General features: G+C 42.9%; 1 protein-coding gene across 1 annotated transcript in view; it reads right to left on the bottom strand.

Moving 5' to 3' along the window:
- Positions 1–6964: 6964 nt before the first annotated feature.
- Positions 6965–24532, bottom strand: part of C8H7orf50 (chromosome 8 C7orf50 homolog) — a 292879-nt gene continuing 275311 nt past the window's right edge. Inside the window, exons 4-5 of the mRNA XM_030212353.1 lie at positions 17770–17851; positions 6965–7283 (exon numbers count right to left, since the gene is read on the bottom strand). Of these exons, the coding sequence (XP_030068213.1) occupies positions 7101–7283; positions 17770–17851 (265 nt within the window). The 3' untranslated portion in view covers positions 6965–7100. The remainder of the gene's footprint in view (positions 7284–17769; positions 17852–24532) is intronic.

Below are 24532 nucleotides of genomic sequence, written 5' to 3'. Positions count from 1 at the left end.
GAGGCCAACACAATCCGGGTAGTGTAGATTTAAGTAAGGTCAGGAGGAATTAGATCTGTTTCTGGGTGGTAAGTGTGATAGTCACATCCAGGGTAGTTGGGTTAAGGCGGTTTCAGTTTGAAATACAAGTCCCAGAAGGCATTGCAGGCAAGGAGCCAGGGGGTGAGATGAAGAACCCGGACTGGACTCCTAGCTGCAATCGGGGAAGACATGGGTGTAAGCTGGCAGGATGTGTAGATTGGCTGCCACTAGGGGGAAAGAGAGATAAGAAACCCTGTGTGCAGGAACTCATCATTAGTCTAATGCTTAACTCAGCTGGTATGAGTGTGGGGGAAGTTAATGGAAGGAGAATGATTGGTTGTGAGAACAGAAGCCAGGGATTGATTAGGCAGGTGGGAAGGAGTCCCAGAGGAGTTCAGTTCAGGAGGAGAGAAGCAGTTGCAGGGAAAAATCCCTTGGGTTTGAGCAGTCCCTAAAGTACTGAAACCTCCTGAAGGTCAAGGCTGCTTTGTGATTTAACTGGGATGATGAACTGAATGAACTGTTTGTCTTGGGAATTGAACTACTGTTTACTGTGCACTGGATAAAGAGCCCAGACTGAAGCTGACTGTGAGCCTGTATTGAATCCTGGTAGGTGCTGGCAGCCTACTGCTTAAAGGGGACTATTTGCCACACACTTTCAGGTGGCTTATATGTGTTTAAGATTAAAGGTGAATGCTGCTGTTGGAACCGTGTATCAGGTCTACTAGAAACCTGCATGGAATAAAAGCCTTAAAATTGAAGTTGCTGGTAGACATTTGTTTCTGGATTGTACCGGGAGCGCTCTCCCTGGTGACATAAGTCAACTAAATCTAGCATATATTCTGGAACTATGCCATAGATGATCTTGTGAATCAAGGTGCAGACCTTGAAGGCAACTCGTTCTTTGATGGGAAGCCAGTGCAATTTTTCTCGAAGGGGCTTGGCAGATTCAAATTTAGATTTTCCGAAAATCAGTCTCGCTGCAAATCCATTCCCTTTGCGCTGCATGATTAAAGAATAATGGGGGTCATTTACTAAGACGCGCTAGCGTTTTTAGCGTGTGCTAAAAATAGGCGTGCATTAAAGTGCCAGAGATACCAATGTATTCCTATGGGCATCACGCTAAAAACGCTAGCACGTCTTAGTAAAAGGACCCCAAAGTCACTTTTCTCTACTATAGAATTCAGACATGAGAACGTATAGCAAAGGGGCGGAGAAAGGAATTATCTGGATAACAGTGATTGCAGCCACTATCTAATCTATACATTTAGATTAGGCCTGCTCAAGAGCAGTTATGGGGGTCATTATACTGTATGTACGGTATATAAGGGCGATTCTATAACTAAGTGCCTGCAGTTACTCAGAATTAGAGGGTTGCATGGGGATAGAAATTTTTGACCATCCCCACTGGAAATCTAACCCATCCCCACCTGTGTATATGCAGGACAAATGAGCATTTCTGCACATAAGCACCCTTGGGACTATTCTATAAGGACTATAACAAGGGGTTGGTTCATTCAGGTGGAGCATTTATAGAATAGCATTTGGCATGGATCCTGCACCTAATTTTTGGGTGCTGTCGTTCTGTCTGCTGAAAGCAGGTGTGGGGGGGAGGCGCTTTGGCAAGATGGCTACCGCTGAATTCTTGAGTGTTCGGACGCATCTCATTCCTTTTTTCTTCTTGGCCCCGAAGGGCAGCAGTCGGACCAGTATCACTGTCATGACTTCTAACCCAAAGTTAGGTCCTATGGACCATCACATCCAGCATTCGGTCCTTTCCATGCAGTCATCCGTGTGCATGCCGCTGGGAGCATCTGCAAGAGAGGCGTTTCTCTTGGCAACAGACACATCTTTGAACCTGGGCAAAGGCCAGGCTCCCCCAAACCTGGCTACAGTGAGATCTACCCCTGAAAGGGACCGGCTGTGGGCGGCTGGATGTTTGCCTTTATCCGAGTTAGCAGCAATGGAGGGGAAGCAGAGTGGAGAGATGATCTCATTGGAAGCAGCGCCTCAGACGGAACTTGGTGTGCAGGGATCCTGGTCTAGGCCTCGCCTGAAGTGACTGCGTTTTTCCTTCATGCTTCAACATCCAGAGGTAATTTCCTTGGATTCCATTTGGCAAGCAATAGAGAAGCTGGGTAAGACTTTATCCCTTCAATTTCTACTGTGCATCAACAGTCCATTTCATTGTCAGTGCGACTTGATTCCCAAGGAAGTTGAGTTGGGTAAACTGAAGACTTGTGTTGATTCTCTGGAAGGTTCATCTGAATCTACTTCTCAGATCAGAGGGGCTTTAATTAAAGATGTGAATTTACTTCATAATAAGCTAGAATCCCTGAGGAATGCGTCCAAAAGTAACCAACTTTGCTTCATTAACTTTCCTAAAGTTAAAAATATATCAGCTAAAGAAATGTTTGGAAGAATATGGTGGACGTTTTAAAAATTCCTGAGGTGGTTTTTCCATTGGTGACTAAAGTTTATTACCTACCAGTTAAAAAATCATCACAGCCGGAAGTTTTGGAGGATTCTGTGGAACCCAATCTCCAGACTGGTTTAACAACTTTCTTGAAACATCTATTGAAAAACAGGCTGTACCAACCACACTGATAGTAATGTTGGCTCCTGATTTGGACAGAGAGAAAATCATGAGACTGTTTTGTCCTCACAGAGACTTTTCCTTTTGTGGTTTGAAAATCTGTATTTTTCCTTATGTGGCTAGAGCCACGCAAAAGAAAACAGCTTCTTCTGTTGCGTCCTAAAGTACTTCAAAAAGGAGCTATGTTCCAGCTGAAGTACCCGTGTAGATGTGTTGTTAAGTATAACCTACAGTGGGCTAACAGGGTATTGTTTTGCATATTCTGAGTAGAGAGCTGCACAGGAATGGGGTTAGCAGGGGTCCTACAGGTACCACAGAGATCCCCCCTCCAGGTCCACGGTACTCCTGCAGGAATGGACACAGGTCCTGCGGGGATAAACTCATATGCACTACTTTATATGTATACCTGACCTTGATTTGAATCTACCATTTTCAGGGCATAGACCATAGAAGTCTGCCCAGTATTAGCCCCGCCTCCCAACCACTAGCCCCGCCTCCCAACCACCTATTTGACATATTTTCTTGTATTTTAGGATATTTTATTTTTGTATTGTTTGTTGTTTTGGTTTGTTTACTATTATTTTGTATGTTATTGCTTGTATCCCACTAGAAGTTTTGAGAGACAGTGGGATATAAATTTTTAAAATAAATAACTAAGATGTATAGAAGGGAGTAAGGGAAATATGTAGTTCGGGGAGTAAGGGAAAAGTTGCAGAGTACATGCTCACAAGTGTAAATGTGGGGCATCACCATTTGCACAAATACTGACTTCTAGGTGATACCACTGTTGTTGGCATTGCCAGGTAACTGACCCAGAACCTTTCTGAACTTGCTTCCTTTTCATTACTGCTAGAGTGGAAAGGGGAACCTCTTGATCTGACACCTGGTGGGTGGTGAACACTGAAAAACTGAATGTTTCATTTTGACATTTTACTCTATCATTCACTGTCCAGAATCAGAGCTGCAAATGACCACAGCTGGTATATACAACTGTTCATTAGCAAGAACATTTGACAGCTGTCAGGTTTCATATATTTCTCAAGAAACATTTCTATTTCCAGAGGGTTAAATGTATTAATTTGTAGCAGCAAAAAAAATGACAGGTGGCTCCTTGTACAGTGAACAATTTGAGACAAAAGCTTTCAAGGGCAAGAAAAGTCCACTTTACTGGATGTAAGTTCTCTTTACAGATGTTCACAAATTGTTGTATTCAAGCAGGGAGACTGGTAATCATTACATCAAATAACCTCAGTGAATTCTCAACTTTTTCCTGGTATCAATTACAACATACTTTGAAATGTTCCCAAAAGTAAATGTTACATCTCTTTCCAGTGATTTGCTGTTAGAATCTTTCTCTTCCTATGTTGCGTCTCTTTTTTTTTTTTTTTTAATAAATCTTTTAAATTCAGTTCAAGGAACTACAGTTTAGGTACCCCAAAAGTTTGGGGAAATAACATTGGTACATCCATAGCAGAAGATCAGTGGCAAATCCTTTGACTTTGTGGTCTGAGATCTTCACTCTCATTTTCAATTACCCAGTCATTATTATTTTTTTTTAATAAGATTGATCTTTGTGGATGCTAATAAAATCTTGGAAAAACTGACTTATCTACCAAAGATTTGTGTTGGTCATGCTAAAAAGAATGTGGTACCCTCATTCCTTTACTATTCGGGTGTAACAACCTTCGATCCTTTTGATCAGATGTGCGGAGCAAGATTCTTGCAGTATTAAGTCTCAAAGAATCTCTGTCAAACAAACATATTATTTGGAAATCCATTGGAAAAGAATGGAACCAAACGTATTTAGCGGTGCTTAGATGGCAACGCCAGCAATTGGGAATTAAAGCCAGTGCTGGGTGGACTTCTATGGTCTGTTCCCTGAAAATGGCAAAAGGACAAATCAAGATCAAGTATGTATTGTTAGGTTTTCAAGGCAGAAACTAGGTTTGTGAGCCCTTGGACCACTGCCGGGGAGCAGCAGTGACCACCCCACACCAGAGACAAGGTAGAACTCTGACAGAAACAGCTAGACTTCACCTGCACTTGACTGCCCTTCTCCAGGAGTTGAGCCCCTGGGTGCAGGCGGCCGGCAGGACTTACAGGACAGGGCAGGAACTGGATACCAACTAGGCTGAAAAGGGACTGAGGGTCAGAGGGGAAAGGAAAATACATGGGAAGCAAGACAGACTACTGGGCTAGGACTCACAGACAGACAATACAACACTAGGCAGGAATATGGACAGGCTTGAGAGCAAGGACTAAAAGCTGCAAAGCAGCCACTAAGAAAGTAAACACAGACAGGTAAGAGACAGAACTGAAAGCTGCCAGGCAGCCACTAAACAAGAAACACAGACCACCAAGAATTAGACAAAGAAATACAAAGAAACAAGACTGGGAAACAAGCAATACAGTACAAGATAAACTACACAAAGACTAGACTAGAAACAGGCAAGACTCTCAGACAATAAACTGGACTAGGCAGAAATGCACAGAGCACACCAGCATACCAGGGACCTTAGGTGATGCAAAGGCAAACACAGAAGTTTCCAGGTGATTAATAAAGCCCATCAGCTGCTGAAGCTCAGCTGCAGGAATCACAAGGCAGCTACAAACAAGAAAAGCAAGTCTGGCAGCCCAGAAGATCTGGACCGGATTGGGCTGAAATCTGGAACGTGTGACAGTCCATAGCAGCCACCGGTTCTGGCCACGAGAGGGCGAGGTGAGCACAGACAAGGAAACAGTCACCACCGTGACATGTACATGTAGTATCACATCATACCATAGAAGCCAACTTTTCAAAATGATTGGGGTGCTGAACACAACCCAGTATTCTCCCTCTACTACTACATATTATTTCTATAGCGCTACAAGGCATACGCAGCGCTATACACCAAACACAAAAGACAGTCCCTGCTCAAAGAGCTTACAATCTAGAAAGACAGGTAAACAGACAGAACAATTAAAGGTAAGGGAATAAAGAGGTGAGGGTAAAGGACAGGGCAAGCGAGTTAGGAGTCAAAAGCAGCTTTAAAGAGGTGGGTTTTGAGTCCGGACTTGAAAACGGCCACAGACGGGGCTAGTCGTATAGGTTCGGGGAGTCTATTCCAGGCGTGAGGTGCAGCGAGATAAAAGGAACGGAGTCTAGAATTAGCAGTAGAGGCGAAAGGGACAGATAAGAGATTTATATCCCCAGTTTCTCTCATGCTCCCTCCCTCCCTCCCCAGCCTTCATTCAGATTCTCTCCCCCACGTTTACCTCTACGGCAAGGTTCAGGGCGGGCTCTAAAGTTTTGCTCCTTCCACAGTGTGCTCCTGGTCTCCCCCTGCACGCCGGCGGCTCAACACCCTTAAAAACTCAAAATCATTAGCCAGCCTCTCACACCATTGTGCAACTGGGTCTGAAATTTGTACATTATTTAAGAATTATTATGCTGTGTTCAAACAGATCTTTGTAAATATTTGGACAAAGCACCTCAGTTCTTCAATAGGTCAGTGATTGTATTTTGGTTAATTTGATATCGATATTGGCTGTAATGTGAGATCCCTGGAGATTCAGAAATACCTCTATTCGTATCCGGCCCACACAGTCCAAGATGAAGAAACAGCAGCATTGTCAGGAACCCAAAAGACGTAGAACAATCTGTCAAAAAAGCCTCAGACCACCATAACTGATCACGTTCGCTGTTTAAGCTTTTGACATTGGTTTCCAGACAGAATGCTGATTTTGACAATCTTTAATTGTTGAATAACTTTCTGGCAGTTTAAGTGGAAAAGGAAGAGGCAGTGTTTACACAATAAAGATGATCAGAGGACATATGCCTGAGATTTGAAATCTATGACAGATTCACTTTTAGATGTCATGGAGGAAACAGATCTCAGCAAACTGTCAATCAGAGTCCTTTAAAAAAAATCTTGCTTGCCTCCAAATTCAGTACACCTTTAAAAAAATGCATAGATGAAACAAGGCTGTGTGAAGACAAGATGCCAAACGCAACGAATAAAAACAAAAAGACACTTTGTTAAGGAATATAGGGGGGTCCTTTTACTAAGCTGCGGTAAAAAGTGGCTTGCGGTAATTGGGCATGCACAGAAATATTTTTCAGCGCACAAACAAAATATGCCTTTTTTTTGCCGAAAATGTACGTGCGGCAAAATCAAAATGACCGAGTGGACATTTTGGGTGTCTGACCTTACCATCAGCCATAGACCTAGCGGTAAAGAATCTGCGCGGTAATGACCTATGTGTATCAGATGCCATTTGGCGTGCATCCACTACGCACATCCGAAAATAAAAAATATTTTTCAGACGCGCGTCCACCAAAAATGAAATTACCGCAAGAGGCACGTGGTAGTCAGGCGGTAAGTTCATTTTGGTGCGCGTCAAGCGCGTGTAGATGCTTACGCGGCTTAGTAAAAGGGGCCCATCATTCATTCCGAGAGCTTGTTAATGGAAATGCTCACAGAGAGACAAGCCTAGGGCACAGCTATGACAGCAGCTGCAGGACTTTTCGGATCCTCTCCATCTTCTCCAGGATAGCGCTGTCGTCACACTCCACGGTTTCGTGTTCCTTCATGAGGGCTTCCGCTTTCTGCACAGTCAGCTCTCGGGCACTGCCCTGCAGGCCTTCCAGGTAGTCCAGGAGAATGGAAAAGTATTTGTCCGGAACCTAAAGGCAAACAGCGGAAATAAACACAAGTGAGGACAAACCAGGGCTGTTTGTGGATTTGGAGCACTTCTCTGATTTGATCGTGTTTGGAAAATGATCCCATCCTTATCGATCATGGTCGTTTTCAACAGCTAGACCTCAGGGCCATCATCCACCTTCCCCCTAAACTGCAGCCTGATTAACCCAATGATAGACAAGTTATCACGCCTCTGAATGGAAGAACGTAAAACGTAGAGAAGGGCAGTGGCGTAGCAAGGAGGGCTGCCACCCAGGGCGGTTCGCCGTTGCACCCCCCCCCCCCGACCCAGTGCCTACCCTCCTCAGCTCCCTCCAACCAGCTGAGCACCCTACCTTTAAAGAAATTTCGGAAGCCATGGAGAGGCGAGGCGCAGCGGCTCGCGCCTGCAAGTAAAGGAAGCGAGGATCGTCATCGGGCCTTCCCTCACGCTGTCTGTCCTGCCCTCCGCTGACGCAACTTCCTATTTCCGCAAGGGTGGGACAGACAGCGTGAGGGAAGGCCCGATGACGATCCTCATTTCTTTTACTTGCAGGTGCGAGGCACTGCGCCTTGCCTCTCCACGGCTTCCGAAATTTCTTTAAAGCTAGGGTGCTCAGCTGGTTGGAGGGAGCTGAGGAGGGTAGGCACTGGGTCAGGGGGGGGGGGGTGTCATCGTGCTGCACCCGGGGGGGGGGGAGCTACAGGGAGCACCCCCCCCCCCCCGAGCTGACAACCGGGGTGGACCACCCCTCCCCCCTCCTTGCTACGCCACAGGAGAAGGGTGGTCCCTTCTCTACGTTTTACATTCTTCCATTCAGAGGCGTGTCTCTCTCTACAGTGTCTCTCTTACATGTCTCTCTCTACAGTGTTCGCTCCTTTTAGCACTAAACATATAACCAATTATCATAATAAGCAGTCCACTACTTCTTTTTGTTTGTAGCTGGAAAGCACTACCACCAATGGTTCTGGCCCTGAGCAATTCCTAATTTGCTCCACAACTGTAAGGTCCCACCTGTTTCCACCTGAATCCATAGGTAGGAGAGTACAATGCAAGGTGTAAACAGCGCCTCTGGTGGTGATGTCTCCTCCTGCATGTTCTGGAAATTTTCATTTTGGGCTACAATGAACATTTTCTCTCTTTCTTTCTTTTTTTTGCTATCTCTCACACATTTTCTTTTATGAAAGCTGCTGTTCTGATTTTTCCACCGTTTACCCTCTGGAGAACAAGAGGAATTTGGGTAAACTGAGCCCACGATGTGCAGCTTGGTAAGAGGCATGCTACCGATCCCTACTATTTTCACTTCTGATACAGCCACATCGTGAAGAGCGCACCATTCAACACAATACAGGAGATTCTCCTACTGGATACATGACTGGTTGGCTCTCTACAATTTGAATAGCAGAATTAGTGATGTGGAGGTGAGGAAGGAATGAATATTAAACAGAAGGGGCTGAATCCCCTTCTTCCTGTCTGTGTTCTGTTCAATAGCAAGTAATCCATCTGAGTTTCCCATGCGGGGCCAGTGCTAAAGCCTGCAGGGGCTCGGGGCAGAAACTAGGGAGGGGTCCCCAAAACCCACCTTCAGGCTATTCTTTTATCAGTTTGAAACAAGCTTTGGACTCACAGTTCTACGGGGGCTCAGGGCAACTGCCTGGTTGATACCCCCTAACATTAACCCTAACCCTGCACTCCGTTCATCATTTTGCTGTTTTCGATTCTCCATGGGCTGTGACCTTACTGTAGAGCAGTGATTCCCATGTTTTTTTTACCCCTAAAATATTTTTTCATACAATATGGAATCCACAATTTATATAAACAAATATATATGCTCATACAAACAGATTCTAGAATCTAATTTTGAGGAACCCTTGAAGAGAGCTCAGAGAGACCCCTGGGGTTCCCAGGAACCCAGTTTGAGAATCACTGCTATAGTTATGGAACTTCTCTGTGGAGCAGTATGGAAGGAACTGGGAAGTACTGGGACCGATGCTATTTAACATATTTACAAATGATCTGGAAATCGGAACGATGACTGAGGTGATTAAATTTGCAGATGACACAAAACTATTCAAAATTATCAAAACACATGTGGACTGTGAAAAATTGCAGGAAGACCTTATGAAACTGGAAGACCGGGCATTCAAATGGCAGATGAAATGTAATGAAGAAGTTACCTCCTTCCTAAAAAAAACAAAACAAAACTGGCCCACTCTCACTGCACACTAGACGCATGCCCCTCTCACCTCTTCTCCTCAGTCTCTCTCCCTTTTACCCACTGGATAACAGATATGATCAACAATTTGTTAAACAAGGGCATTCTTCCCACAGAGATGGGCCAAATAGATCTAACTTCCATCCCAAAGGCAGGAGGCCTAGATCTATTGACGCTTGCTAGTTACCACCCTATGGCGAGCATACTGATCTTCACTAAGCTAATTGAGACATATGTTAGTCAACAATTCTCAAAATACCTCAACGACCACTCCTGCATACTTCCTATTCAATTCGGATTCAGCAAAGCCCATAGCACAGAAACCCTACAGCTGGTTCTGACTAAAGAATTGCATGGGGACAGGAATCTAACCCGTCCCCGCCGGAATCTAACCCATCCCTGCCCATCCCCGCTGCAAGTAATCTCCTCCATCCCAGCTCCCGACCCGCCCAGCCCTTGCCGTGCCACAGTCACCTTGACCCCCCCCCCCCCCCCCCAAGAAAGTCAGATTCTATAATCAGTTAAAAATACTGGTAAAAGTAACATAAATAATTTTCTTCCATACTCTGCTAAGACAGCAGATGTACAGATCAGTCCAAATTCCCAAACAAGTCAGAAACAACACAGTTTATACCTAATTGTTCAACCACCCATAGGATTCACCTTTGGGATTACAAAGCAAAACCATGTGCATGTAAGGACTGGATAAATGAATTAAAATAAAGTTTAAAGCAAATGCCTTTAATATGTAATACTTGGTAGCAATAATGAAACAGTGATGGAATATTCACATAGCAAGCAGCCTGAGCCAACAGATTTATTTTCCACTGAACATAATTAACTTTGTATGAACAGCGGCTAATAGTGTGCTGAACTGGACAATGTTAGTACATTTAGACTGACGCTGGACAAAACTTCTGCACGAAGGAAACCCCTTCCCTCATTATTCAAAACCTCTCTGTGAAAAAATAGTAACAGAAAAGGCAAGTGTGATTATAGTGGCTATGAAATAACAAAAAATATAGCATAAATATCAGCGGATAACGAGGTTTTTGACTTCGCCAGCAGTTTTACTTAAAGAAATTGTTATATTTCACAGTAAACGCTGTGCGACTCGGTTTAACAGACTATTAAATTAGCTATTTCCGAGTATCTGAAGTCTTTTCCTCCTCACAATCTGATACACAGGAGACAGTTTTTTTTACTTGCTAATGGTGGACTTATATAAGATACTCTTTGAAAGCAAGTACCACAAAAAACATCAATTATAATATACCACTGCAATCCACAAAACAACAGGAGCAAGTTCCCACATGCCATCTTTTTATTTTGATGTTGGCACAGGAAAAAAAAAAGATTTTAAATGCTCCCAAGTTTCAACCTAATTCATGTTTAATGTGGGATATAAATATCATAAGTAAGTAAATAGAAACTCTGAATGTTGAACACCTGATTCTCCCAACATGATGTCTGTTTTCGTGGCCCTTGCCAGGAGAAAAAAAACAGTGCTAGGGTGTCCCCTATAACCAGCCCCTCCAAATGACACACTGATTACGATTCCTAACAAATTTATAGACTATCCAAAAACAAATTTTGGTTCAAAGTGGCTTACAATTAGCAAGAGAGATTACAATGTGATGTTCAATTATGTGCATTTTACCATTTACTGTGTTGAGTTCCAAAATTTCTCAACTGTTACAATCTCACTGGGTGTTCTTCAGGTGCACCCTTGTTTTTCAGAACATCCTATTTGCGCTTATCAATGGGGGAGAAACGTTGGATTTTAACGTATAAGCGACTGGACTATTGTGATGGAATTAGAGCATGTAATGCTTGTCAATGGTGTGATTTAACTTTAACAGGAATGGATTGGTTGGATTTGCATTCTAAACATGTGATCTCTTCATGTTTTTTTTTTTTTTGTTACATTTGTACCCTGCGCTTTCCCACTCAACCGATCCCTGTTGGGATCGGGTCTGAGATAGAGCAAGCCTAAAGCAAAGTTGTGCTATATTTTGTCCTCATATATTGAAGATTATGCACAGGATTTTGATTGTTTTTGCTGGAAGCAAGTTTTTTTAATTGCAAAGCACATGAGAGAAAAATTGCAAGCATACAAAAAAATGTTTTTGCAATAAAATGCCTTTGGGAGGTTTTAGTCAATGGCATTCTTGTCTTAGTGACTTGATTTTTGTTTGTTTCCACAGCATAAGCTTGTGACTGCTGAGGCTTTTTTTCCTCCTGATAGTGTTCATATTGATGAACTGAAGAATTAAAAATTAACTGAGAAAAGTTACGAGTATGTCTAGAAGGAAATTTTGGGGACGGCATTTGTATTTTTTCATAGGTGACTTTAGTTCCACTCGTTTGGGTTCTGAGCTAAGCATTGTACTGTCAAGTCATTTCATAAACTTTATTTCAAAGACAAATCAAGACTTATACGGTCTGTGCCAGAGCTGGTGGTGGGAGGCGGAGCTGGTGATTGGGAGGCGGGGATAGTGCTGGGCAGACTTATACAGTCTGTGCCATGAAAAGGACGGGAACAAATCAAGGTAAGGTATACACAAAAAATGGCACATGTGAGTTTATCTTGTTGGGCAGACTGGATGGACCGTGCAGGTCTTTTTCTGCCGTCATCTACTATGTTACTATGCCAGGCTCAATGCGGCTTACATGGGGCAATGGAGGGTTAAGTGACTTGCCCAGAGTCACAAGGAGCTGTCTGTGCCTGAAGCGGGAATCGTACGTGCAGGACGTCAGACTCACAGAAACAGAAGCCTGCGCAGCTGGTAGTGGAATAGCAACATTCCATGTAGAATCTCCAATAGTAGCAACATTCCATGTAGAATCTCCAATAGTATCTATTTTATTTTTGTTACATTTGTACCCTGCGCTTTCCCACTCATGGCAGGCTCAATGCGGCTTACATGGGGCAATGGAGGGTTAAGTGACTTGCCCAGAGTCACAAGGAGCTGCCTGTGCCTGAAGTGGGAATCAAGGTCAGTTCCCCAGGACCAAAGTCCACCACCCTAACCACTAGGCCACTCCTCCACTGTTGCTACTATTTGAGATTCTACATGGAATGTTGCTATTCCACTAGCAACATTCCATGTAGAAGTCGGCCCTTGCAGATCACCAATGTGGCCGCGCAGGCTTCTGCTTCTGTGAGTCTGACGTCCTGCACGTACGTGCAGGACGTCAGACTCACAGAAACAGAAGCCTGCGCAGCCTTCTACATGGAATGTTGCTAGTGGAATAGCAACATTCCATGTTAGAATCTCCAATAGTAGCAACATTCCATGTAGAATCTCCAATAGTATCTATTTTATTTTTGTTACATTTGTACCCTGCGCTTTCCCACTCATGGCACGCTCAATGCAGCTTACATGGGGCAATGGAGGGTTAAGTGACTTGCCCAGAGTCACAAGGAGCTGCCTGTGCCTGAAGTGGGAATCGAACTCAGTTCCAAAGTCCACCACCCTAACCACTAGGCCACTCCTCCTCTCGAATTACTTGTACTTCTAGCAATGTGATTTATATTATCAAATGTCCATGCAACCTGGTATATGTTGGACGTACATCGAGACCAATGAAAAGTCGTCTAGTTGAACACAAATCCCGTATAGTGAACAAACTCATCACAGCTCTGCTGGTACAACACTGATTGGATTGTTTTCATAGGTGGGAAGACATGAGATAGAGAATCATAGACTGTATTCGGGTAGGGTGGGAGTGTGGTGATATACATTATTGGATGAATTACAAAGAACAATGCTGGATCTTTTATTTAAATTCAGTGCAACCCCATGGCCTTAATTTGGAGTTGGAGTGGCCATCTGTTGTCCGATTATAATTGAATATTCAAGTTCTGGGTTTTAAGTTTGCTCTTTTTCATTTCTTAGCATGTAGTTATATTACTACATCATTACATCATATATATGGGGCGAGAGGGCCACTGCCGCCATATTGCAATGGAAGACAGAAAGTTAAGAAGTATGCTATTTTGTATCATCTATTGTTTTAAAACTTTTTGGCATCATGTTGAAATTGTTTTTATTGACAAATTGATATCTTTTTGCAGTGGACCAACACTCTGACACAGATTTCGAAACATTGGCCTATGAGGAATGGCTGAAGCAGTTAGGACTCGTCAGCTTGGAGAAGAGATGGCTGAGGGGAAATATGATAGATGTATATAAAATAATGAGTGGAGTGGAATGGGTAGACGTGAATCGCTTGTTTACTGTTTCCAAAAATACTAGGACTAGGGGCCACACAATGAAGCTACAAAGAAGTACATTTAAAACAAATCGGAGAAAATATTTCTTCACTCAACGTGTAATTAAACTCTGAAATTCGTTGCCAGAGAATGCAGTAAAAGTAGTTAGCTTAGCAGGGTTTAAAAAAAGATTTGGATATCTTCCTAAAAGAAAATTCCATAAGCCATTATTAAGATGGACTTGGGGAAAATCCACTGCTTATTTCTAGGATAAACAGCATAAAATGTATTGGACTGTTTAGTGACTTTGCCAGTTACTTGTAACCCGGACTGACCACTGTTTGAAGCAGGATACAGAGCTTGATGGACCTTCGGTCTGTCCCAGTATGGCAATGCTTATGTTCTTATGGTAGCTGGTCTGAGGAGTGTTGGATTGAAGAAGTTTCTAAGTTAAGTGACTCATTTTGAAACGTGATTTTCCCCTAATTGTATAATTTATGAGTGATGAAGATTATACATATAAACATTTATGAGAAAGATGTTTGAAAAAAATTGAAAAAGTAATTGGAGAGACTGATGATGATATAAACAGGAGCGAGTTAAAATTATTGCTCACTTGAAAGTTGCAGTAAGTTGCAGTTTCAGAGGACCCCCTATTATCTATAACATGATGCAGTGAATTAAAAGGCACATCTAATGAATTAAGAACCTTTGAAAGTCTTTCAAATTGCTAGGTTTATATGAAAGACACTGGAGTTGCTGAGCTGGTGTGTTTGAAAGGAGTGAGTGCAGAGGCATCTCTGGGTAGGGCAGCCTGGGAAGCGTCCTGTTGGTGACGGGCTTTGAGAGGTAGAAGCATTTTGGCTGTGATTATAAGATAAGGTGTGTCTTTGGACATGTATAGAGTCACCATATTTGCGGAGACAAAAAAAAAAAGAGGACACAAAAAATAAAATGCCCACCCCTCACCCCACAGTCACCTTGATCCCCCCCCCCCCAAAGAAGCCAGATTCTATAAGTAAGGAAAATACTGGTAAAAGAAACAGAAATGCATTTTCTTCCGTAGAAAAGATGTACATTTCTTTCCCACCTATACATGAGAACATGTCCCCCTACCCTTCTATCCATGTGCTACATTTTCCCCCTTTTTCCTTACCTTCCCTCCCCTCCATGTATAGCATGTACCCCTCTTTTTTCCCTTCCCTTCTATCCAGGAGAAGCTGCCTCCTTCTCTCCCTCCCATCCACAAGCAGCTTGCCTCCTTCTCTCTTTCCCATCCACAAGAAGCTTGCCCCCTTCTCTTCCTCCCAGGCATAGGCGCCCGGTATAAGAGGCTTGGGCAGGCTAAGCCTCCCCTGCTGTGCTCTGAGGTTTAAATTGTTGATTTACCTCCATCCTTACAGCAGGAGCTGCAGTGAAAGCCCTCTAGCCTTGTGTAACCAATTGTAGAAATTGGTTTATGGTTTGTTTACCTTACTGTTGGGAGAGGGGGGGGGGGGTTGGCTGGGTTGCCAGGGAGATATTTAACTAGGATGACTTCCTGACCTGCACTGAGAACAGATAGCAGCAGAATCGGACAACCAGACAACAAAGGTAGAAACGATCATTTTATTTTCATTATAGTGTTTGGAATATGTCCACTTTGAGAATCAGGTGCTCAACATTAAAAGTTTATATTTATTTACTTACTTATTTATGGCATTTTATCCCACATTAAACATGAATTAGGGTGTTTTGTGGCTCTACATGAGAATTGTGATATTATGATCCCTTGTTTCATATTGTTGAGGGTCTGCATTTTCCGTATGGTGGTATATTGGTGTATTAGGTTCTGCCCAGTGTAATATTTATGGTACAGTAAGGTTCTGAGCGTGTTTTTGCACAAAGTTGTGCATAGTGTTTTGCAGTTGAGCAATTGTGCTTAGAATATGCTTTGAGCAACCACTTTATTCTTTGACATATGATACATATCTAATATCTAAATTTAATAAAAGGTATTAATTGTGACTTTTATTTTTATTTTTTTTTTTCTGTGTTGTCAGACAATTATGGATTTAAGCTCCACCCCTGGCCCCACCCCTAACCCCGCCCCCTTTAGCCTCCCCAAACAGTTGGGCCACCGACTGCCTATGCTCCCAGGCCTATCTTGCAGCTCCAGTGGTCTAGTGGCCTCCTCGGGGAAGGAAAGAACCCTACTCTTTCCTGCCCGCTGCCGCCTTCATGAAAATGGCTGCCTTCAAGCGGTGGCCTCTCAAGACTTGCCCAAAGTCTCACGAGGCCTCCGCTTGAAGTCTCGGCAGTCATTTTCAAGACGTGGTGGTAGCGGAGAGGTCAGCGTCATTGGGCAGGAAAGAGTGGAGTTCTTTCCTGCCCCGAAGAGGCCACAAGACAACTAGGGTGTACTACGGTAGGCTTGGGGGTGGGGTGGGGGAGAAAGCAAGCCCATCTGTCTGTACACCCGCCTGCCCGCCAACCCACCAGCCGAGAAACCCGGACAAAAGTGCTGGCTGGATAAAATATGTCCGGACCCCCAACAGTCCCCTGAAAAGGAGGACACGTCCGGGGAAATCCGGACGTACGGTAACCCTAGACGTGTAGAATGTTTTATACTTGTGCCAATATGGTTCTGTTTACCAAGCCCCTGACCCACCCATGCCTTTCCCAGGTCCATGTCCACCTTGCTGTCACATGCTTTGGATTTTGCGCTCTCAAGTTGTAGAATACAGAGTAAGCATGGTTACGAACGTAACTGCAAATTAGTGCCAATTAACACCAATTATACCCAATTGTTGGTTGTTAAAAGCCAAGTAAAGCCGAAAATGGAGTCAACTGGCAACCATTACACTAACCTGTGGCAGTGTAGCTTTAAAAATACTTGATGAGATTTCAACTGAGTTAAAATGGTCTGTTTTCCTTCTAAGTGCCTGAGGCATGAAGGGCATGTGAAAAGCATGTACCAGGGGGTTAGTGAGTTCTGCAGAAATTCGAATGAAAGTCAACTAATGTTTAAAAAGTTATTAGGACAAAGTCAAAGACACAAAGATAGAGATCTTATATGGATAGTTTCTCTATCCTATATAATAATTCTCACCTCCAACAGGATGTGCTAGGCAGGCAAGCACTGACCTCAGTGACAGACAATTTGGCAAAGCAAAACAATCTGAGTGCTGGCCATTAGGACACAGGGTTGATAGGAGAGTTTTAAAAGACTGAAGGAACCGAAAGTGTTCAGGGGGGTCAAGTTCTGAATGAATGAAAGAAATGAAAATTTACCAGAGGAACACAATCTGAATGCCGGGCATTTGTACACAGGGTAGATAGCACACTTTTTAAAACAATGAAGGACGTGAAAGTATTACATCTTGGGGGAGGGGTGAGGAGGAAAGTGGTGGGGTATCCGGATACTGGACGTTAGGGCCACGGGGGTACATAGACTTTTGAAAGCCTTAAGGAACCCAAAGTGTGGGAAGGAGGAGGAAAAGGAGGGGAGGGAATGGGGTGAGGGGAGGGGGCCCTGTCACACACTCTCATTCTCACACACACACTGTCACACAGACAGTCTCACTCTGTCACACACCCGCACATTCACTCTGGCTCTCTCTCTCAAACATACACACTCCCAGGAAAACCTTGCTAGCGCCCGTTTCATTCGTTCCAGAAACGGGCCTTTTTTACTAGTTTATTTAGATTTTTGCTCACACCTTTTAGGCCACTCCTCCACTCACTCTATAGTGAACTAGTCTACAAATATACCATAATATAAATCTCTTTAAATAATAATCAGAACGTTCAAGAAGATAAAACACAGATTTACCCCAGAAGATTATTCAGGAGAAGAGAGAATGCTCCCTTGAACTGCTGAAGTAGCAGCCATGGACTGTCTGTCTATGCATCCTGGAATGAAATCGCTAAACACAAATGAACAACGTGTGGTCAAACTGAATCCAAATGTATATCTCATTAGTAATCTTTTGGCTGCTAATCCAAGGATGCAAATATGTTATTACCAGACCTCTAATCCGCCTGTAATCTGAGTACAATGTGTGTGATACAGACCTTGTCTTTGTCGTACATGTGCAAGAGAAGCCAGGTCTGTCTCGTCTTTTGAAACTTCCACTGTTTGGGATTTTCAGACCAGCTACAGAGAAAATAAAAGCATTGAAGGAATGTACAGTTAGTTAAAAAAAAAAATATATATATATATATTTTAAAAATATGCACAAAGTAACTTTTCATAGTTGAATGCTTAGAAAGAGCAACCACTGAAAGAGCATTTCAGGTGATCTCTTGGGCTCTCTTAAGACTTGAAGAGTGGAATGGATGTCATTCCCCAGTGGCCTGTTGAATAAAATTTATTTATTTAGATTTTGCTCACACCTTTTTCAGAAGTAGCTCAAGGTGAGTTACATTCAGGTAAATGAATGTAACTCACCTTGAGCTTTCAGGTACGGTGGATATTTCTCTGTCCCAGGAGGGCTCACAATCTAAGTTTGTACCTGAGGCAATGGAGGGATAAGTGACTTACCCATGATCACAAGGAGCAGCAGCGGGATTTGAACCGGCCACCTCTGGATTGCAAGACCGGTGCTCTAACCACTAGGCCACTCAGCAACATTCCATTTAGAATCTTCAATAGTAGCAACATTCCATATATTTATTTAGATTTTCCTCACACCTTTTTCAGTAGTAGCTCGAGGTGAGTTACATTCAGGTACGGTGGATATTTCTCTGTCCCAGGAAGGCTCACAATCTAAGTTTGTACCTGAGGCAATTGAGGGTTAAGTGACTTGCCCATGATCACAAGGAGCAGCAGCGGGGTTTGAACCGGCCACCTCTGGATTGCAAGACCGGTGCTCTAACCACTAGGTTTCAAGTGTTGCAGAAGCTGCAGTCAGACCAATCCGAACCATCAGAATATGTCTCGACAGACTCCACGGTGAAACCAGGAGGAAGAAACAAAGAGGGGTCAGGAAGGTTAATGGAACAACTGCCCCAATGAGTCAAGAGCTCTTATAGCAGTGCCATAACTAGCGAGGGGCCCATCCACTCTGGACTCAGGCCCACCTAAAATTAGCACATGCATGCTGTGGCTGGCAGGGATCCCCAAGCCCTGCCAACTGAATACCTCCTCTGGCATCTGGAACGCCTATCAAGCTCAGCAGTTGGTGGAAATGTCCCTGGGCTGCTGCCACCTCAGGCATCCTGCACATGTTCAGTTTTCATGCATGCGTGGAAACAAAACATGTCCAGGGGCCTTCCATGCGGCATGGAGCCAAGGACGCCTCTATTTTCTGCCTACTGCTGTTTCTGCAGTTGGTTTGTCTCTGTTGTTTTCACTTTTTTTTATTGCCACTGAACCAAACTGCAGTACTACTACTACTACTACTTAACATTTCTAGAGCGCTACTAGGGTTATGCAGCGCTGTAAAATTTAACAAAGAGAGACAGTCCCTGCTCAAAGAGCTTACAATCTAATAGATAAGAGTGAGACAAATATAGGACAATAAAGCCATTGTGACATCACTGATGAGGTTGGCTCTTAGGCATTGGTGGAATGAGGCATTATGACATCACAATCTCAGCTCTGGTTAAATCACTGCTATATGTAATACTACTACTTAACATTTCTAGAGCGCTACTAGGGTTATGCAGCGCTGTACAATTTAACAAAGAGAGACAGTCCCTGCTCAAAGAGCTTACAATCTAACAGACAAGTGAACGGTCGGTCCGTTAGGGGCAGTCAAATTGGGGCAGTCTGGATTCACTGAACGGTAAGGGTTAGGTGCCGAACGCAGCATTGAAGAGGTGGGCTTTAAGCAAAGACTTGAAGACGGGCAGGGAGGGGGCTTGGCGTAAGGGTTCAGGAAGGTTGTTCCAAGCATAGGGTGAGGCGAGGCAGAATGAGCGGAGCCTGGAGTTGGCGGTGGTGGAGAAGGGTACTGAGAGGAGGGATTTATCCTGTGAACGGAGGTTACGGGCGGGAACGTAAGGGGAGATGAGGGTAGAAAGATAGTGAAGGGCAGCAGACTGAGTGCATTTGTAGGTAGGAAGGAGAAGCTTGAATTGAATGCGGTATCTGATCGGAAGCCAGTGAAGTGACCTGAGGAGAGGGGTGATATGAGTATATCGGTTCTGGCGGAATATGTAACCTTCTAATGTCATTTTCATTTTCTTAGCAAAAAGATAACTTGGTTATTTGTTTTTGCAGAACATATTTATGTAAAAACGAGCTATTTTCGAATTATTTTTTTTTTTTGCTAAAATTATAGGATGGTTTTATGGATACAGAGCATAATTTTCATACTGTTCACAGTGTTGTACACTCCGTAAACACATTTATGTGTGGACTTTTTCACCCATTTTCAAAGTGAAAGGATGTGTGTCCTATCATTTTGAAAACTGTTTAAAAAGAAAAAGAATCCACAGACACTTGCATCTATTTTTTTCTGTGGCATCTTTTCTAAACTTGCAAATTGTTGTAAACACGGGAAAAGTACGCATGTTCTTGCAATCTCTGCTCTGACCCCAATACCCAAGAACAGCTCCACTCTACGCAGGTTAAAGTGGAACAATGCACATCATTTCCACAGGCAAAACACCAGTTTTCTCATTGGTCTTGACTTTCCCTAGTGCTGTTACTGGTATTAATTGGGTCAACAGTGAGACACAGCAGCAAACATTTTTTTTAAACACCGTCTACGGCATGTGAAAAAAATACATATATTTATTTGTAACATTTGTATCCCGCATTTTCCCACATATTAGCAGGCTCAATGTGGCTTACAAAATACCGTCATGGTGGATGTCAAGTACGGCAGGTATTAAACAAACATAAAAATTAAAAGGGTCAGGTAGATAGAGGTAAATGGATACAATAAGGACGTGGAGTTTAAATTCCAAAATTCATTACAATGTAAAGGGTTGAGGTAATTAGTTGGAATCAAGAAGGTAGGTCTTGCGGAACAGGTAAGTCTTTAAAGTTCGTTTAAAGTCTTGATGGGCGGGCATTATTTTAACGCTCTTTGGTAATGTATTCCACATTCGCGTATGAAAAACTTGATGCGTAGGTTGACTTGTATCTGAGTCCAACGCAGCTTGGATAATGAAGGTTCAGATAGGTACATGAGGAAGTGATTTGGTTTCTTGCTGGAAGACCTATCAATCATATATCCTGGGGCCTCACCGTAGATAATCTTGTGAACTAGAGAGCAAATTTTGAAAGTTATGCAAATGCTAATTAGCGCAAGAACGCCCACTCTCTGCCCTAATTAAAATATTTTTTAGTGTGCAGTTAGCACACATTTGGCATTTATTGCAGGATACCTAAGTAGAAGAGTGTGGTAGCCGTGTTAGTCCACTCTTAAGGTTATCAATAGAAATCAAACAAAATAAAACATGGAAAAGAAAATAAGATGATACCTTTTTTATTGGACATAACTTAATACATTTCTTGATTAGCTTTCGAAGGTTGCCCTTCTTCGTCAGATCGGAAATAAGCAAATGTGCTAGCTGACAGTGTATATAAGTGAAAACATTCAAGCATTACTATGACAGTCTGACAGGGTGGGAGGATAGGGGTGGGTCGGAGGTATGCATGGGGACATCAAAGCATATCATTGATATTCTAACAGGATGGGTGTGGATAGGTGAGGGGAGGGTGATCAACAGAGACATACAGCTTTATGGTTTATAATGGCGCATGAACAATACTGGTGCCAGCAGGGTTCCCACGCCTGTTGGTCAGCATTTTACAGGACCAGGACACTGTACCAGTGACTTCACAGTGAGAATCCTGAAAGGTAACTTTAAAACCATACAAGAACGTAAGACCTTTGAAGTCAGAATGATTGAATATTTTAACACCCAACAGAAAGGACTTAACAAGGATCTGGGGTTCCTAGCCCATTATAAACCATAAAGCTGTATGTCTCTGTTGATCACCCTCCCCTCACCTATCCACACCCATCCTGTTAGAATATCAATGATATGCTTTGATGTCCCCATGCATACCTCCTACCCACCCCCATCCTCCCACCCTGTCAGACTGTCATAGTAATGCTTGAATGTTTTCACTTATATACACTGTCAGCTAGCTCATTTGCTTATTTCCGATCTGACGAAGAAGGGCAACCTTCGAAAGCTAATCAAGAAATGTATTAAGTTATGTCCAATAAAAAAGGTATCATTTTATTTTATTTTCCATGCTTTATTTTGTTTGATTTCTATAGATTCTACATGGAATGTTGCTATTCCACTAGCAACATTCCATGTACAAGTCGGCCCTTGTAGATCACCAATGTGGCCGCGCAGGCTTCTGCTTCTGTGAGTTTGACGTCCTGCACGTCAGACTCACAGAAACAGAAGCCTGCGCAGCCTTCTACATGGAATGTTGCTAGTGGAATAGCAACATTCCATGTAGAATCTCCAATAGTAGCAACATTCCATGTAGAATCTCCAATGGTATCTATTTTACTGTCATAGTAATGCTTGAATGTTTTCACTTATATACACTGTCAGCTAGCACATTTGCTTATTTCCGATCTGACGAAGAAGGCCAACCTTCAAAAGCTAATCAAGAAATGTATTAAGTTATGTCCAATAAAAAAGGTATCATCTTATTTTCTTTTCCATGTTTTATTTTGTTTGATTTCTATTGATAACCTTGCAGGATACCTGACTACGTCCTGGTGGTGCACCATTTTAAGCTGCATTAGACGTGCGTTACACCTAACGCAGCTTCGTAAAAGGGTCCCTATACGTGTAGCAGCTGCCCTTTTGCATATTCAGCACAACTATCCAGATAGGTGACTGCACAGAATATATGTAGACAGCACTCGCTGCCAGCAGCTATACACTTGAAGGGCAATTCTATAACTGAGCTAGAGATACAGATAGTTTACAGAACAGCGATGCGGCGGTGTTTGTATTTTAGACAGGAAGAGGACAGTAAAAGCCAGCACACAACAGAATTATTCCCATTACTCAACATCTGCGCACATGACAGAAAACCTCATCCTTAAAAGTTATTGCATTGTGCTGGCAAGCCGAAACCCTGCCGAGTTCAAAGTTATTAGAACAAGGCACATGTTAAAATGTTATGTTTTAAATAATAATTAGCACAAACATTACTTGCCCAGGGGGCCCAGCTGGCAAGAGCGCTAACACATGAAAAATCTGCAGCCTGTCAACAAGCCCAGATATGTAATTACAGAACAATAATTTGCATCAGCTTTAACCGCACGAGACTTCAAATGTGTTGCACATTCACAACACTGCAGAAACAGTGTGCAGCCACCTCTGGGGCGGGTGACTACTCGCATGCCAGTGGGGAGCAGACAGAACACTGCTCTACCTTACAGGATGAACCAGTTGGCCTAATCATGCAGAATTAATGACAGAGATGTTGCTGGAAGGCAGAAGCAGGGTGTATAATACCCACATTTATTTAGGTTTCCCTTCTATTGTACATCCTCCAGCCGGTTTTCTTAAATCAAGCACTGTAGTGACCAGAGCTGTGGAGTGGGTACACCAAATCTTTGACTCCGACTCCTCAATTTTTCTACTGTCCAACTCCGACTGATATTAGGCTTTACATTTTTTGTTCTGGATCTAAGCTAAAAGCCCACCTTTTTGATGCTGCTTTTAACTCCTAACGCTTATTCACTTGTTCAGAACCCTTATTTTATCATCCTCACTTTAATATTCCCTTATCTCTTGTTTGTCCTGTTTGTCTGTCCTAATTAGATTGTAAGCTCTGTCGAGCAGGGACTGTCTCTTCATGTTCAAGTGTACAGCGCTGTATACGTCTAGTAGCACTATAGAAATGATAAGTAGTAGTAGTCTTTGGGATTCCGGAATCTTTCTACTGTTGGGATTCTGCGCGGAATCTTGCTACTCTTTGGGATTCCGGAATCTTGCTACTCTTTGTCCTTATGCCTTATTTGTCCTGTTTGTCTGTCCTAATTAGATTGCAAGTTCTTTTCGAGCAGGGACTGTCTCTTCATGTTCAAGTGTACAGCGCTGCGTACGTCTCGTAGCGCTTTAGAAATGATATAGTAGTGTTTGGGATTCCAGAATCTTGCTATTGTTGGGATTCTGCATGGAATCTTGCTACTCTTTGGGATTCCGGAATCTTGCTACTCTTTGTCCTTATGCTTTATTTGTCTGTCCTAATTAGATTGTAAGCTCTGTCGAGCAGGGACTGTCTCTTCATGTTCAAGTGTACAGCGCTGTATACGTCTAGTAGCACTATAGAAATGATAAGTAGTAGTAGTAGTAGTCTTTGGGATTCCGGAATCTTTCTACTGTTGGGATTCTGCACGGAATCTTGCTACTCTTTGTCCTTATGCTTTATTTGTCCTGTTTGTCTGTCCTAATTAGATTGTAAGCTCTGTCGAGCAGGGACTGTCTCTTCATGTTCAAGTGTACAGCGCTGTATACGTCTAGTAGCACTATAGAAATGATAAGTAGTAGTAGTAGTAGTCTTTGGGATTCCGGAATCTTTCTACTGTTGGGATTCTGCACGGAATCTTGCTACTCTTTGGGATTCCAGAATCTTGCTACTCTTTGTCCTTATGCCTTATTTGTCCTGTTTGTCTGTCCTAATTAGATTGTAAGCTCTGTCAAGCAGGGACTGTCTCTTCATGTTCAAGTGTACAGCGCTGCGTACGTCTAGTAGCACTTTAGAAATGATAAGTAGTAGTAGTAAAGTACTAGTAAATATAACTTTCAATCCAGGAAAAGATAAATATATATACACTATAAAATGATAAATTTACCATGTGTTATAATTTTTTTTTTTTTTGAAGCTGGAGTCGAT

The sequence above is a fragment of the Microcaecilia unicolor genome, chromosome 8 (genome assembly GCF_901765095.1).
Source record: "Microcaecilia unicolor chromosome 8, aMicUni1.1, whole genome shotgun sequence".
NCBI lineage: Eukaryota > Metazoa > Chordata > Amphibia > Gymnophiona > Siphonopidae > Microcaecilia > Microcaecilia unicolor.
This window is presented reverse-complemented; position numbering and strand designations above follow the sequence as displayed.